Below are 14,169 nucleotides of genomic sequence, written 5' to 3' on the forward strand. Positions count from 1 at the left end.
ACTGCCCAGCCAGCTCAGCCTGGCATTCAAGCTCCACGTGAGCTGGCCCTACCTGCCTCCTGCTCCAGCCTCACCTCAACCACGCGCACGCCCAGTGCTCTGACCACACGGCCTGCTGTGTTCCTACAGCTCACTCAGCCCTTTCAATCCCTTAGCTTTTGTTCGTGCTGATTCCTCCGCTTGCCGTGCCTTTCCTGGTGAAGGAGGGAGGGAGAAAGAGGCCACGCCCTGGCTGGACCAGGCCCAGCGAGGAATTCCCCCTCTGACCTACAGTTCCGAATCCCTTGCCATAGGCTAGAATCCCAGCTTCATCTCAGGGGCAGCTGGTCTGTGGGCCATCCCTAATCTGATGCTGAGGGAAAGAATATTCCCAGGGAATATGGCTCCTTCCCCTTCCCATTTCCTCTACTCAACACCGTGCACTTATCCTCTTAAAGAAGGTCGGCTTCCTGTTGTATATTCTACTTGAAAGTAAGGCAGATGGGGCCTGTCACTCGTGGCAGGTTTCCTGGAGGTGGGGACTTTTGACCCAGTCCGAACAGTGGTAAAATTCATAAGCCCAGACGACGTAGAACTGGGGCTCACAGATGTTCACTTTACACAGAGCACCTCCGACATGCCAGTGCTGGTGGTAGAGCCGTGAACGACAGACACAAAGTCCTGCCCTCGTTGCACCCGGGCACTTCGTCTTTTAAATTGTTATTGAGGTTGACAGGAAGCCATCAAAATGTTCGAGGAGAAAGCAGGCAAAAACCTCTTTGATCTTGCCCGCAGCAATTTCTTACTCAACAGGTCTCCGGAGGCAAGGGAAACAAAAGCAAAAATGAACTCCTGGGACCTCATCAAAATAAAAAGCTTCTGCACAGCGAAGGAAACAATCAGCAAAACTAAAAGGCAACCGACAGAATGGGAGAAGATATTTGCAAAGGACATATCCGATAAAGGGTTAGTATCCAGAATCTACAAAGAACTTCTCAAACTCAACACCCAAAAAACAAAGAATCCTGTGAAGAAATGGGCAAAAGACATGAATAGACCCTTCTCCAAAGACATCCAGATGGCCAGCCGACACGTGAAAAAATGCTCAATATCATCATCATCATCAGGGAAATACAAATCAAAACCACAATGAGATACCACCTCACACCTGTCAGAATGGCTAACATTAACAACTCAGGCAACAACAGATGTTGGCGAGGATGCGGAGAAAGAGGAACCCTTTTGCACTGCTGGGGGGAACGCAAACTGGGGCAGCCATTCTGGAAAACAGTATGGAGGTTTCTCAAAAAACTAAAAATAGAACTACCCTATAACCCAGCAATTGCCTACCAGGTATTTATCCAAGGGATACAGGTTTGCTCTTTCGAAGGGGCACATGCACCCCCATGTTTATAGCAGCACTATCAACAACAGCCAAAGCATGGAAAGAGCCCAATGTCCATCGATGGACGAATGGATAAAGAAGATGTGGTATATATATATACAATGGAGTGTTACTCGGCAATCCAAAAGAATGAAATCTTGCCATTTGCAACTACGTGGATGGAACTGGAGGGTATTATGCTAAGTGAAATTAGTCAGAGAAAGACAAAAATCATATGACTTCACTCCTATGAGGACGTTAAGAGACAAAACAGATGAACATAAGGGAAGGGAAACAAAAAATAATATGAAAACAGGGAGGGGGACAGAACAGAAGAGACTCATAAATATGGAGAACAAACTGAGGGTTGCTGGAGGGGTTGTGGGAGGGGGGATGGGCTAAATGGGGAAGGGGCATTAAGGAATCTACCGAAATCATTGCTTTGCTATATACTAACTAATTAGGATGTAAGTTTTAAAAAATAAAAAATAAAGTTAAGCCAAAAAAAATTGTTATTGAGGTTAAAAGATGTGTAACATAAAGTTTGTCGCCTTAACCGTGTCTAAGCTCACAGTTCAGTGGCAATGAGTTCAGTCACATCGTTGAGTAGCCATCCCTACTGCCCATCTCCAGACCTCTTCATCTTCCCAAACTGAACCGCTGTACCCGTTCAACACTGACTCCCCGTGCCCCTCCCCCATTCTCTGCCAGCTGCTGTTTGATTTTCGGTCTCTACAAATTGGACTATTCTAGGAACCTCCTATGAGAAGAATCATGAGGTGTTTGTCTTTTTGCGACTGGCTTATTTCACTTGGCATAACGTCCTGACGGTCATTCGTGTTATCCATGTTGTAGCAGCATGTGTCAGAATGGCCCTCCCTTTTTTGGCTGGAAAATATTCCGTTGCATGTATATATCACATTTTGTTTATCCCATTCATCTGTCAGTGGACCAATGGACACTTGGGTTCCTTCCACCTTTTCCCTTTACTCTAAAATATTATTAAACTGGTTACTAATAATGAAAAATGGGGAGGCCTCACGTACAAACCCTGACATCTGCTATGTCTTGAAAAACGAGAAGAGGGGCGCCTGGGCGGCTCAGTCGGTTAAGCGTCCGGCTTTGGCTCAGGTCATGATCTCTCGGTTTGTTGAGTTCGAGCCCCACGTCGCGCTCTGTGCTGACAGCTCAGAGCCTGGAGCCTGCTTCAGATTTGTGCCCCCCTCTCCCTCTGCCCCTTCCCCGCATGCACTTGGTCACGTTCTGTCTCTCACAATTAGATGAACATTAAAAAAAAAAAAGATGAAAAGAGCAAATGTTTAAAAAAAAAAAAAGAAAACTAGAAGAAACGGTAGCCCTGAGTCGCTGCTCTCATGGTCAGCCCCTCCCTCCCACGTCCCCCACATTCCCAGACCTGCGGGCCAGTTTCTGCCTCAACAGTGCTTTATCCTCACCTAGGCCTTGCGGTTCCTGGAGGGGGTGGGAAAGGACCATTAAGTGCTTGTGGGTTGGTCACCTGTTTGTCTTAAATATTTTTTGTTTTAAGTTTACTTATGTATTTTGAGAGAGACAGAGAGAGCATGAGCTGGGGAGGGCCAGAGAGAGAGAGAGAGAGAGAGGGAGGGTGGGAGAGAGAGCAAGAGAGAGAGAGAATCCCAAGCAGGCTCTGTGCCATCAGCACAGAGCCCGACATGGAGCTCTAACTCAACAAGCCATGAGAGATCATGACCTGAGCCAAAATCAAGAGTCGGACGCTTAACTGACTGAGCCACCCAAGTGCCCCTTAAATATTTTTTAATAACAACTTTGAAAGAGAAAGTTGTAGCAGAGTGGGAATAAAATGCCACCGTTTATATGAAAAAGAACGTTAGCACTTGTATATGGCTGCACACGTGTAGAGGAGAAAAAGAGCCCATAGCTCTGGAGGAAGGAAATAGGCTACAGGGGACAAGGATGGCAGGAGGCTTGAGTTAAATTTTATTTATTTCCTTTTCCACACTAAAAGTTTTTAATGGGGAAAAAAAGTTTAAGAACCCCAGCTAGGCCCCTCTCCCCTTGGGCAAAATCAGAAGTCTCTATAGGTGTCTCCCACTTTAAGAAAACCAGCTTGAGGGGCGCCTGGGTGGCGCAGTCGGTTAAGTGTCCGACTTCAGCCAGGTCACGATCTCGCGGTCCGTGAGTTCGAGCCCCACGTCGGGCTCTGGGCTGATGGCTCAGAGCCTGGAGCCTGTTTCTGATTCTGTGTGTCTCCCTCTCTCTCTGCCCCTCCCCCGTTCATGCTCTGTCTCTCTCTGTCCCAAAAATAAATAAACGTTGAAAAAAAAAATTAAAAAAAAAAAAGAAAACCAGCTTGAGAGGGGCTCCTGGGTGGCTTCGTCAGTTAAGCGGCCCACTTCTGCTAAGGTCATGATCTCATGGTTGGTGAGTTTGAGTCCCGCGTGGGGCTCTGTGCTGACAACAGGGAGCCTGCTTGGGATTCTCTCTCTCCCTCTCTCTCTCTGCCCCTCTCCTGCACTCGTGCGTCTGTGTGTGTGTGTGTGTGTGTGTGTGTGTGTCTGTCAAAAAGTGAATAAATGTTAAAAAAAATAAAATAAAATAAAAACCAGCTTGAGAGAATAAAAACAAATGGCTAATAGTGGCTATCTGGAGGGTAGGATTTGGGGAAGTCTATTGCTTTTAGGACACACATTATGTTTGAATGTTTTACAATAGCACGTATCAGTTTTGTGGTCAGAAAAAGACATTAAGATAAAACACACAGGGCATTGGCAACGGACCAGAAAGATCTCCCCCACACCCACCATCCCCCTCACCCTCAGCTCACCCTTCAACTCCTCTCAGCAGACAAACCTCCAGGCTACAGGTCACTTAGGAAGGGAGACACTTTCTTTCACTTAATCCTCACGACTCTGAGAGGAAACATTTTAAACCTGACTTTACGAAGGTCCAGAGAGGGTACGCCAATTGGTTAAGGTCACACAGCAAGCTGGGAGGATGGAACCTAGGATTCAACTCTACCATTTTGGCAGCATCATGCTCCCATTTATTCACTCAACAAATATTCACGGACTCCGACTCTTGTAGGAGCAGGAGTTGCCGCTGAGGACACAGACGAGCTGTTTGAATGGCGCTTACCTTCCTGGGTGAGTTATAGAGGAGAGGTAAGGGAACAGTAAGCAAGTTACCCACTTGGGAGGTATTCGGCTGTTGGCCCTGAGTCCTTAGTGCCAAGTCCTAGTTGACTTCTCCGGCCACTTCTCTGGCTTCTGCCATTCCCCAGAATGTCTCCTCTGACACCAGCATCTACCAGCTGTTCAGTAAATGTGCAGTCTTTACTCCTCCACCGGAAGCCTTTACTCTCGGGCCAGCCTTTCAATCCTGCCCTGTGGACCCATCTCCTAAGTAGCTCTGAATGGGGCCATTTCTCTCCACCCACTGCCAGCCTCCCTAGACCAGGGTGGGCAATCTTTTTTTTGAAGGGACAGGTTACAAATATCTTAGACTTTGAGACTCCAGAGGCAACTTGGAGGCTATCACATAGGGATCTAACCATTTAAAATGCAACCATTTAAAAATGTGAAAATCCTTCTTAGCTCATAAACTTTACAAATACAAAAACAGTCAGTGGGCTGGATTTGGCCCATGGGCCATAATGTGGTGACCCCTGATGTAGGCAGTGATTGCTCCAGCCATCAGTCCATTCTCCCATAATCCAAACTGTAGATACATCCACCGTGCAGCCACAGAGTCCTTTGGCACACAGATTAGACCTTGTCACTCCCCTACCTAAAGCCCTTCTGAAGCTCCCCTTCGCCCCCAGGAAAAGGGATACGGTAAAACCTTCTTGTCCTAGCACCAGTGAGCCCAGATCCCCTTTCTCAGCTGTCCTCCCTCTAGTCCTCCAGGCCCAGGGCTACTTGACCTCTCTGTGCTGCTCCTGACATTCCCAGGCTCCTACTTCCCAGGCCTGCAGGGCTGGGGGGCGGAGGCAAGGTGGGTGCAGCGGCAAGGACAAACCCAATCACGCTCATAAAGCTCACGCGAGACATGTGCATGATGAACCTCATTCTGTGTGATCCCTAGGCCACAGCCCACCTCTGGGCGCCCGGTGACCTTTGTCCAGGAGCCAGCAAACTTGTAGCATGCCCTGGGCTGGGCCTCCTTCCCCAGGCTCTATCTGCCCTTTAGTCTCTTAGCCTCACCTGCTCCCACGCCCTCTGCCCTCTCCCCTCTCTCTGCTCCTCCTTCCCTTTCTTCCTGTGGCTTGGAAGGAGCCCGGGACTCAGGCCCTACAACCTTGGGCAGTTAGGGTACTCGCTTTCTCTACTTGTCTGTGTAACCGGCGATAACCAGGGATATTCCATGTTTAACTACGCTTGGCACAGAGACACAGATGAATTGTAAGCGATGTAGGGTGCTGGAGGGCATGCTTTTCCAGGGGTGATTCCTTCAGCTGCCGAATTGTGAGGGGGTTCTGCAGGAGCACCTGGTATGTGTGGGGGTGTGGGGTGTATGTGGAGGGGGCTGGGGGTGCGTGTGTGTGGGGGAAATGGCCGTTGACCAGCCTGTACAGAGTATGCCCATATTGTAACACCTTGCATCAATGTACAGGCGGACACCAGCCGTTGGGGAAGCCGTGCCTGCCCAGTCTCGCGCTGGCAGAGGAGGTGAAGAATCCCACATGCCCCCAGTCACTCTCTTCCCATGCTCAGCCCTGGGCCTTCCTCAGAAATGTCCTCTTCAGCAGAGGGCAGTTGGGGCAAGTGTGGTCTCCCTGGCCACAATCAACGCGCTTACCGTGGGGGTAGGGTGGGTAGGGGAACCTACGCATGTTTCCCGTGGGATCCCAGCCCAGGGGTTGGACCAGATGTGCGCTGGGCAGAGCAAGCACGCGTTCTTCACTTCACCCCACAGCAGCCCGGCAAGGGCAGCTTTGGTATTCCCATTCTACAGCTGATGCAGTAGAGGCCCACAGAGGTCAGGCGTGGGTCCAGCGAGGTCACGCGGATGCTCGGTGGCCCAGCCAGAGTCTGACCCAGGCTTGTCTGGGACCCCGCTCACTCCCCTGGGTCCTTTCCTGGTTCCCTTCTCTTTCCCCACCTGCCGGTCTCAGTGTCCTCCTCTCTGAAAGGAAGGAAAGAAACCCATTCCCTCTGAGGAGCCTGGAAATTTCCCACAATCACCTAGATCCTTCCCCACACCACCAGGCCGCCTGAGGCAGGGTCTCTGTCCCGGTACTAAAGTAGGTGGAACCCCCCACCCCAGGAAAGCTCGGTAACCTGCCGGAAGCCACAGGTGATGGCTTCTACCCCACCCTACCCCCACACCCTGCCACGCCCTCCAAAGCCTCCAGGCGCTCTGAGCAGGGGCTCTGAGCACAGCAAAGCCCCCTTTCGAACGGATGTCTTTCCACCATGGATGCACTGTGTGCGCCCGAAGCGGCAGATGCCCGTGGTCTCCCAGCCCCCAGCCCATCTCTCCTTACCCAGGGCCAGGAAGGAGAAGACCCACTGCAGGACCATGAAGGTCTGCAGCCGGCGCTCCCATGGCACGAACAGGGGTGCAAACTCCACCATGCTGGCTCCTCCGCCGGCTCCAGAGGCTTCTCTGAGCACTGCTGTCGTGTCTGAGACACCGGCTGGTTTTTGTTGCCACTGGAGGTTGCGTAAGCATTTGTAGGGGGGTGGGAGGAGGGGTGTGCCCTTCCCAGCCCCACCCAGCCTCAAGGCCTCTGGCTGGGACCTGTTTCCGAGGAGAAACCTTTGAATCCACCTGCCCTGGGTCTAGCTAAAGGGAGGGGAAAAAAAAAGGAAGTGTGTCAGCCTTATCCAGGATAGTTGCCTCCTCAGGCAGGGCCTTATCTGCTACTGATTTCTCTCTGCTTGTTCGAATCTTACCCTTCACTTGGAAGGTGATTGCCCCAAGCAGAATAATGCAATCCTGTCCTCCTGTATCCGATGAGCTGGCTCCAGAAATTATCTCCCCTCTCTCTCCTGTCATGTCCACGGCTCGCCCGCTACAAACGTGCAGTCATAGCGCTCACCTAAAAATTCCTTGGCCCCACCATCTCCTCCCCCTCTGCCTCATTTCTCAGCTTGCCTGCACAGCACACTCTTGGGAGAGCTGTCTGCGGGCCACACCTTCGCCCCCCTCTCTGTCCGCCCCATACTTCAGACGCCACCATTCCCTGGAACTGTCCTCGACAGAAGTCCACAATGGCCTCCATGTTGCTAAGTCTAGGGTCAATTCTCAGATCTCTTCTTACCCCATCAGCAGACTGAGACACGGTTGATTACTCCCTCCTCCTTGAAATCACCTGGCCTGTGGATGGCACACTCTCCTGGTTTCCTTCCTGCCTCTCTGGCTGCTCCTTTGTCTCCTTTGTGGCTCTCATCCTTTACCCGATGACATGTTTGAGCACCTTCCTGTCCCCTCAGTCCTTGGACCTTCTCTCTCCTCTCTACGCGCTCTCCCTTGGAGATCTCATCCACCCTCGTGGCCTTGTATTCTACCTATACGATGAAGGCTTTCAGATCTCCGTCTCTAGCTCTGCTCTCCCCCTGGGGCTCCAGACTTGAATATCTAGGTGGCTACTTGACATCTTCACTTGAGAGCCTGCCGGACGCCTCCATCATAGAACGTCTAAAAACTGAACTTGAATTCTCCTTACCTGCCCCCGCCAACCTCTCCTCTCCTCTTTGCCATCTCAGTGAAGGATAACTCCACGAACTTGGCTCCTCATGCTAAAACCTTAGTCACACCAGACTCGTTCTTTCCCCCTCCATCCACATCCATTGGTCAATTCTCCTAAAGCTCTCCTGCATTTTGAATTGAAGTGTATCAAACGTACAGTAAAATGCACAGATCCTGGGCAGAGTGACATGCCTTCACAAAGTGAACACGCTTACGGAACTACCACTCTGAGCAAAAAAAAATGGAACACGATCAGCACCTTGGCCAGCCACTCTCCTCCTCCCTGTAGGCCACCACGGTCCTTATCTCACTTTGAACTTCATGAAAAGTGAATCTTACAGGGTATACTCTTTGGGGACTGCCTTCTTTGGCCCCAGATTGCATTTGTAGTACGTTTGGTCCCATGGCCATATAGGATTTACTGGGTGCGTATGCCACAATTTATCCAGTTTACTGCTGAGAGGCATTCAGGTTGTCACCTGTTTTCTGAATGTGATGAGTTGTACTGCTCTGGACAGTCTCCGCCCCTCCAACCCAGTTTTATTGAGAAACACTTGCCATGCATCATTGTATAAGTTTAAGGTACACAGCCTGATGATTTGATTGACATATATTGTGAAATGATTAGCACAACAGGATTAATTATCAATCATCCCCTCATACAGACACAACAGAAAGAAAACAATTTTTCTTTGTGATAAAGACTCTTGGGATCTATTCTCTTAGCAACTGTTCTATATCTCGTACAGTAGTGTGGGTATTTCTGTACCTGTCTTTTGGTGCACATTGGTGTGTATTTCTGTGGAATGTGTGCATGGGAAAAGAATGCTGGGTCTCCTGGTATAAAGCCAACTAGTTTTCCAAGGCAGTTGTATACACCTCCTCTCCTACAGCCCCACATGCTTGCTTGCTTCACATCCTCCTCGACCTTTTAACCACTGTAGTGAGTGCATGGAGGGACTTCATAGAGGTTATAGGATTTTTGTAATGCCAAATAAGGTTGAGCACATTTTAATATGCTTATTGGCCATTCGGATTTTGTTTTCTGTGCAGTTCTTGTTGTAGTCTTTTGTTGATTTCAGTATGCCTTGTATTAGAAACCTGCTTTACACGCCCACAGCCAGCCTCTTTGATTGACCTGACATCGACTTTTTTTTTTTTTTAGTTTATTTATTTTGAGAGAGAGAGAGAGAGAGAGATTGAGATTCCCAAGCAGGCTCCATGTTGTCAGCACAGAGCCCAACACAGGGCTCAAACCCAGGAACAATGAGATCAGGACCTGAGTTGAAATCAAGAGCAGATGCTTAACCGGCTGAGACACCCAGGCACCCAGGCTCCCTGACGCCAGCTTTCTTATTGGTCCCTCTGTCTCTATGCGGGTTGACCCTCCCACGGTCTCAGCACAGCCAGAGGGACGGCTGGGCCAAAGAGTCTGTGAACACTCAAGCTTGGGAGTAGAGCCAAACCATTTTCCAAAATATTGCATCAGTTTACATTCTGGGAATATGTGAGAGATCTCATAGATGCAGACCCTCTCTGAGCCTTGTACGAATAGACTTATTATTATTATTATTTTTTGCTAGGGTTGTGAAGCGATATCTTGTGGTCTTGATTTGCATTTCCTGATCACTAATGGTAAACATGCCTTTATTCGTAGGCTTTTCCTTTTCTGGGAAAAGCTCTTTTTTTTTTTTTTTTTTTAAAGTTTATTTATTTATTTTTGACAAGAGAGAATGAGGGTGAGGGGGAGCATGCATGTGACCAGGTGAGGGGCAGAGAGAGAGAGGGAGAGAGAGAGTCCCAAGCAGGCTCTGTGTTGTCAGCACAGAGCCCAACGTGAGGCTCCGTCTCACAACCGGTGAGATCGTGACCTGAACTGAAATCAAGAGTTGGTCGCCCCACCGACTGAGCCACCGAGTCACCTTAAAAAGCTCATTCTTAATTTTTGCCCATTTCTCTACAGCACTGTTTGGGGGTTTTGTCTGAATTTAAATTAGGCACTTATGCTACTAGTCCTTTATTGGTTGCCTATATCGTGAATCTCTTCTCCCAACATTTAGCTTGTCTTTTAAAGTGTCATTTGATGAACAAACATTTTTAATTTTAAAATAGCTGTGCTTATCTGTCTTTTATTCCATAGACATTGCTTGGTGTGATTTGGGAAACCTCTTCCTCTCTGTATCTTCTACTAAGAATTTCAAGTTTTCTTTTGCATGTGTAAGTTCTTAATTCATCTGGATTCTTACACAGTATGAGTCAGGTTCCACTTTTGGTTTTTAACACATAGATGATCATCTTTTGCAGTTCCATTTGTTGAACACTCCCCCCTTTCCTCGATGGTATAGTGCATCACCTCTGTCGTGTGTACCACAGCATTCCGGGTCTGACTCAGGGCTTTTGTTCTCTCCCATCGATAAATGAATTCATCTCAGCCAGTGCCACACCATGTTAACTGTTAGTTCTCATCTCTGGGAGCATGAGTCTCCTTCTTGTTTTTCTATCTTAGAAGTGTCCAGGCTAGGGGTGCCTGGGTGGCTCAGTCAGTTAAGCATCTGACTCTTGATTTTGGCTCAGGCCATGATCTCGGGTTTGTGAGTTCGAGCCCCACATTGGGCTCTCTGCTGTCAGCACAGAGCCCACTTCAGATCCTCTGTCTCCCTCTCTCTCTGCCCCTGGCCCACTTGTGCTCTCTCTCAAAAATAAATAAACATTAAAAAAAAAAATTGTCCAGGCTATGATTACCCCTTCACTCATCCATATACATTTTCAAATTATCTTAACAAGTTCCAAACAATCTCTCTTAAAACGTTGCAGTTCATAAAATGTTGAACTCACAGTTCATTTTGAACAAACGCATATGTGAATAAAAATGAAAGAAAGAAAAACTGGATTAAGTTCTCGGGTCATAATATCTAGTAAAATAGCAATAGAGACACCCAAAAGAAAACACAAGGCAGAAAATAAAGGTAAAAGCAGAAATTAATGAAATAGAGATTAGAGAAAGAATAGATCTAATTAATAAATTAAAATTTTTGTTTTCTAAAGAAATCAATGAAATAAACTACCAGTTGATGTAATCAAGAGGAAAAGGGATAAGCCACACAAGCACAAAATGAGAAAGGACAGTGGAGAGATAATTGAACAGAATACATTTTGAAATTCAAAGGAAACTATGGTGCAAACTTCATTGCAAATAAATTTGCATTCTTGGATGAAATTGATAGTTTCCTGGGGAAATGTAATTTACCAAACTGACCTAAATAAAGATAGAACGATTAAATAGATTAATTTCCATAAAAGAAACAGAGAAAATTATCAAGGAATTTCCTCACGAAACACTCCGCATTCTGATGGTTTCACAGGAGAATTTTGCCAAGTCTTTAGGGACCAGATAGTCCCAATACTCCATAGATTGTTTCAAACCTTTAAAAAAAAAAAAAAAACTGGGGCGCCTGGGTGGCTCAGTCGGTTAAGCCTCCGACTTAGGCTTAGGTCATGATCTTGCAGTCCGTGAGTTTGAGCCCCGCGTGGGGCTCTGTGCTGACAGCTCAGAGCCTGGAGCCTGTTTCAGATTCTGTGTCTCCCTCTCTCTCTCTGACCCTCCCCCGTTCATGCTCTGTCTCTCTCTGTCTCAAAAATAAATAAACGTTAAAAAATAAATAAATAAAGCTCTAAAAAAAAAAAACTTCCAAATTTTTTCTTATATAGTAAGTATAACATGGATATTTAAGCAATTTTTTAGAAAGCAGTATGCAGGGATGCCTGGGTGGCTCAGTTGGTTAAGCACTTGACTTCACCGCAGGTCATGATCTCATGGTTTGTGAGTTCGAGCCCCATGTCCGGATCTGTGCTGACAGCTCAGAGTCTGGAGCCCGTTTTGGATTCTGTGTCTCCCTCTCTCTCTGCCCCTCCCATGCTCACACTCTGTCTCTCTTTCCTTCAAAAATAAATAAACATTAAAAAAAAATTTTTTTAAAGAAAGCAGTATGCAAAAAAGGGAACTACAGACTTATTGAATTGCTTATGAATATTAATGCCAAGTATTTAAAGAAAATATTAGAAATATTAGAAAATATTGGAAAACATTCCATCACATTACCATGAACAGGTTGGGATTAGGGAAAGCATTAATATAACAGATTAATAGATTTAAGAAGAAAATCATGTGATTATCTCCATAGATGCTGAAAAAGCCCTTAATATAACTCGCCATAGAATGAATTGGTAAGTGTCTTTTTAGTATCATAAAATATATACTTTGCTCCTAAAGCTAGAATTTTACTTAATGGAGAAATACTAGAGACATTTCCACTAAGGTCAGCAATAAACCAAAGAGGCCCTCTACTTGTCAACGTTGTACTGGAGGCACTAGACAAAGCAGTTAGAGAAGAGAAAACAGTAAGAGGCACAAGAATTAGGGAGAAATGGGATAAGTCTATTCCTTGCAAATGATATGACTGTGGACCCAGAGAGCCCTGAAAGTATTTTCTATTTGCCTTCATTTTTACCATTTCTGGAGTTCTTTCTTTGTGTAAACCCAAGCTTTTGTCAGTATCATATTCCTTTTGCCTAAAGAACTTTCTTTAATGTTTCTTATAGCACAAGTCTGCTGGGAATTAATTTCCTGGCTTTTGTTTGTCTACAAAATCTGTTTGTTTTTTTTTTAATTTTGAAAGCTGTTTTCACTGGTTATAGAATTTTGGGTTGACAGTTTTTTTTTCTTTCTTAGCTCTTCAAAGATGTAATTCTTATCTTTGTTCCTCTGTATGTAATGTATCTTTTCCCCTGGCTGCCTTTAATATTTTCACTTTACCTTTGGTTTTTAGCAGTTTTAATAGAAGGTGTCTAGATTTTTTTTTTTAATTTTTTTTTCAACGTTTTTATTTATTTTTGGGACAGAGAGAGACAGAGCATGAACGGGGGAGGGGCAGAGAGAGAGGGAGACACAGAATCGGAAACAGGCTCCAGGCTCTGAGCCATCAGCCCAGAGCCCGACGCGGGGCTCGAACTCACGGACCGCGAGATTGTGACCTGGCTGAAGTCGGACGCTTAACCGACTGTGCCACCCAGGCGCCCCACTGTCTAGATTTTTTAAAAAAATTATTCTGTTGAGATTCTCTATGTTCTTGGATTTATGATTTCATATCTTTCATTATTTTTAGAAAATGGTCAGCCTATCTGTTTACATATTTGTTCTGGTCTGTTATTTCTTCTCCTGGGATTTCAATTACATGGATGTTAGACTGATATTGTACAGCTCTTGAAGACTCTCTTCTGTTTGTTTGTTCGTTTGTTTTTACTCCTTTATTTCTTTGTGTTTCAGTTTGGGTAATTTCTTATTGACCTATCTTCAAGTTCATTGATCCTTTCTTTCGATGTATGGAGTCTTCTGATGCATTCAGAAAAGCACTTCATGTATGTTTTTTTTCATTCTAGTATTTCCACTTCACTCTTTCTTATTGTTTCCACCTCTCTGTAAATGTTCACACTAGGCTCTCAGTACGGCAACCTGCCTATCTTTGAGACACACACTCCCTTGGTCCCCTATGTTCATCATCAGCAAAGGGGTTTCCTTCCATTCCCTCCCTCTGGGTCTCCATGGGTTGGCTGCATCCCTCCACTAAAGGTCTTAGCTCCAAACAGGTGACCCACTCCTTATAACCACTCCCCCGGGCTCCAGTGGTAGCTCCCTCCCCTTGCTCTTTCAAGCCTGTGAGTAGCAAGCCCTCCTTGGTTTGGCACATGGTAGACACGCATATATTTATAGAATAAATGAATGAATGAAAGTATCTGAAACATCAAGTGTTGAGGGAAGGGAGGGTGACAAGCATGGAATTAGAAGTTAAATTAGGGCCACTCGGTAAAAGGCCTTAAATGCCTCAGAGCCCTCAGCCGGCAGGCTGAATTGTCTAACTAGAAATAACCAAATGGACCTGAGACCACAGCTAATTGCTACAAGTGGGTGCTGTGCAGAGGACTCCATCAGCTGCTAGGTGCTGAGTTCCCACCTGGGTGGACAAGGCCCTGTCTGCTCTGCCATCCTGGTGGCCTCTTGCTGCTGGCTTTATGCTTGGCACAGAAGAAAGACGTGGAGTGGTCCCCGCCTTGTGCCT

At 46.6% G+C, this 14,169-nt stretch overlaps 1 protein-coding gene across 2 annotated transcripts in view; it reads right to left on the bottom strand.

Moving 5' to 3' along the window:
• Positions 1-14,169, bottom strand: part of MOGAT2 (monoacylglycerol O-acyltransferase 2) — a 56,835-nt gene that overhangs the window by 14,454 nt on the left and 28,212 nt on the right. Inside the window, exon 1 of one of the 2 annotated variants that reach the window (XM_045483967.1) lies at positions 6,849-7,014. The exons of the other annotated variant lie outside the window; for it this stretch is intronic. Coding sequence (XP_045339923.1) covers positions 6,849-6,939 — 91 coding nt within the window. The 5' untranslated portion in view covers positions 6,940-7,014. Of the gene's footprint in view, positions 1-6,848; positions 7,015-14,169 lie in introns of those variants that run through there. 2 annotated transcript variants of the gene reach the window in all.

This window comes from Leopardus geoffroyi, chromosome D1 (assembly GCF_018350155.1).
Source record: "Leopardus geoffroyi isolate Oge1 chromosome D1, O.geoffroyi_Oge1_pat1.0, whole genome shotgun sequence".
Lineage (NCBI taxonomy): Eukaryota > Metazoa > Chordata > Mammalia > Carnivora > Felidae > Leopardus > Leopardus geoffroyi.